This window comes from Lottia gigantea (genome assembly GCF_000327385.1).
Source record: "Lottia gigantea unplaced genomic scaffold LOTGIsca_328, whole genome shotgun sequence".
Lineage (NCBI taxonomy): Eukaryota > Metazoa > Mollusca > Gastropoda > Lottiidae > Lottia > Lottia gigantea.
The window spans coordinates 36,374-39,209 of record NW_008709103.1 but is presented as its reverse complement, the minus strand read 5'-3'; the positions used below and the strand labels follow the sequence as shown (position 1 = coordinate 39,209).

General features: G+C 37.9%; 1 protein-coding gene across 1 annotated transcript in view; it reads right to left on the bottom strand.

Annotated features, from left to right (window-relative positions):
• The window catches only part of LOTGIDRAFT_175647 (hypothetical protein), a gene marked incomplete at both ends in the record, with an annotated part of 5,123 nt that extends 3,857 nt beyond the window's left edge, over window positions 1-1,266 (bottom strand). Inside the window, 3 exons of the mRNA XM_009058145.1 lie at window positions 162-203; window positions 250-378; window positions 1,128-1,266. Coding sequence (XP_009056393.1) covers window positions 162-203; window positions 250-378; window positions 1,128-1,266 — 310 coding nt within the window. The remainder of the gene's footprint in view (window positions 1-161; window positions 204-249; window positions 379-1,127) is intronic.
• Window positions 1,267-2,836: the final 1,570 nt, after the last annotated feature.

The following is a 2,836-nucleotide window of genomic DNA, read 5'->3' as shown; positions in this document are numbered from 1 at the left end:
TTCTGGGGCCCATTCTTGATTTACACACATTACCAATGATGTAAATAAAGTCCAATTTTTATTCTGCCCAGTAAAATTGTCGGCCCAAAGTACTACATTATCCTTTGCTGAAAGATTAATGCACTTTATATAAGCAGATGCAACATTTATGCCAAGCCTACCAGCAATTGCCTCGTGCCACAGTATGACATAATCATCTTTTCCTGTAAATAAGGGAAGCAAAGATCTCGTTAAAGACAACTAACCTACTTACAAACAGATACTCTTTGGTAGTTAATCTGGGTAATAAAATGACGAGCTGCATATCAGCAGCAAATATTTTAGTGTTATCTGGACATTTGTCGGACGCATCAGCTTGATATGCACGTCTGGCTTTTTCTGCAAATAGTTCATGCTGCTCACCCTTTAGACATGTTTCACAGTTTTGACTATCATCACCATCAGCATGTGGGATTTGTAGTCTTTGCAGACATTGCAGTCATCTTGAGAGGGCTTACCAGTAAACATGATAGGAAGCCTTGGACCACTAACTGTTGAAATCCTTCCGCATGTCAGTAATTGAAAATGAAAGGTTACAATCGAAATAACACCTATTAGGAGTTTTCTCCCGAGTGTAATGACTGATTTGTGGATGAAACTAATTGATATGGGCACAGATCTGACCAAAGTCTGACTTGTTACTTGGCTCTGATCCCCCTCGTTTATCGGCAATGTCAACCATTGGTGAATTTTGGGACTCAAATTCGATTTAACAAACTCTGTAATTGTTCCATCTGTTTTTAGTCTAAGTGTGTAGAGGAACATGGTTTTGCAGACAGTTACCTTCTATCCATCTTCAGTCGAAAGTTGGTATATCATCTATGGGACGTGCTGTATCTATCCTGAGCAGCTTTTCTCGACTTGACCTCCTTGACCAGGATATGACCATCGAGCCACAGGCGTCTTTCTCCGATTGAGAGTGACCAATAGCTTCTGTTAATTGATTCTCGACTAATAGGGGGAATTATCTTTTGGCACGGTTTTCTGCATGTTTCAGGGCAGGCTGGAAGAAGCGGGTATTTATCTTTCTTGTGTACACTTTTCTCCAATTCTGCTCAATGCCTTTTCCTACAATGAAAATGCTATACCTTTCACAACTGAATTCATCACAAATTCTGGCAACACTGGTAACCTTTTAGCCCCGTCCCATGAAATTATATCACAGTGTTTGAGCAGCCAACAACTATTGGGTTCACGTTTTGATGTTACTATCATTTTGGGGTTCATTTTGCTCAAAAAGTAAATTTTGACCATGTGTAGAAAGTTTTGAGAGAAGAACAGCTGACACTAAAAACCATGGGTATATGAACATCGACGTTGATGTAGGCCTATATTAGCCTGACACAGACTAGCATGTTGATCTGGCTTAATTTTATGTTCTTCAGCCTTTACCTGCTTTCTAAAGGCTTGCCTAGTTTCTTACGCTCTACCAGCCCTGTCCTCTTGAGGTCATTTTAATAGTTTAAATTACTGTTATTTGGTAGGAATTTGCTAGTTTTTGTCAATACAGATAGGAGGAAATTTGTCAATAAAAACTCAGCGAGTCAATTTGTTAGGTTTTGGTTGAATAAATTCTCTTGACTTGCTAGGTTTTATTATTATAAAGTTCATGAATCAATAACTAATTTATTTCTGAATGAATTATATGATGAGGTGAAACCCACTAAGTCGGAAAATGGTCCCAACTTAATTTTTTCAAAAATTCGACCTACTAGGTTTTACCGAAACACTCCAGAGTACAGGCTTGGTTGAAATCAGAAGATCAAATTCGGTGAAATTGTAAAACTTATGACTTACTTATACCAGAAAAGGTATGTTTTGGGTGAAAGGAGCTCTGCTATGGAATCTCCCTTAAAGACAGTGGTATCGAGAAAGTCTATGCTTTTGTCACTCATGTTTGCGGTTAGTTTGATGGAAGGATGGTGGTTGTTGGGAATTTCAAAGAATTCACAAAACTAGAATAGAATAAGTCCAAACCCTGAAAATGTCATCCAAAAAACGTCCGTAAAGATATTTAGCAGTACAGTAACAATCACCAGTATGAAATATTCAACCTTCAGTCATACACTTCTTTTGAACTTTTGAGGGAGATACTGAATGATATTGAGAATGAGTTATTGCCCTTGTTCTTGAAAACGTGCTCAATTTTTAGCTCGTGAAAACTAAAGAAGGCAAATATTCAACCTTCAGCGCGGTACTGAATAATGAAACTAAGTTTTGTCAAAATCCAGAAAGAATCTTGGCTTTTAGTGTTTAAGAGCTAAAATTTGAAAGCGTTTTCAAGAACAAGGTCAATAACTCCTGAGAAACATTTTTCGGATTTTCTATTGGATTTTTCTTTGGGTGATAAAAAACTCTCATGCTAAGTTTCGTCAAAATCCGTCTAGAATTTTGCCTTCTAGAGTGTTTACAAGTTAAATATTAAACAAGTGCAATGACTTATACTGAATATTTTTCGATTCTTCTTATTATCAATAGCGTTCATCCTTGGGTGATTACGAACACTCACACCAAGTTTCGTCAAAATCTGTCAAGAACTGTGCATTTTTGAGTGCTTATGAGCTAAAAATTGAACGCGTTTTCAAGAACTCGGCTTTTAAATCGGTGATAAGGTCATTTAATCGATGGCAGCAAAGATGGGATGCTGCAGACACTAACAAGCTTCATGCCATTAAGCCTCTCCTAGGAGACTGGCCCTCCTCCTATTGTGCCAACAGGAGAAATGAAGTTGTTTTGTATCGCTCTCGTCTTGGACATACTCACCTCACCAACTGTTATTTGCTCAAGCGAGAGCCTC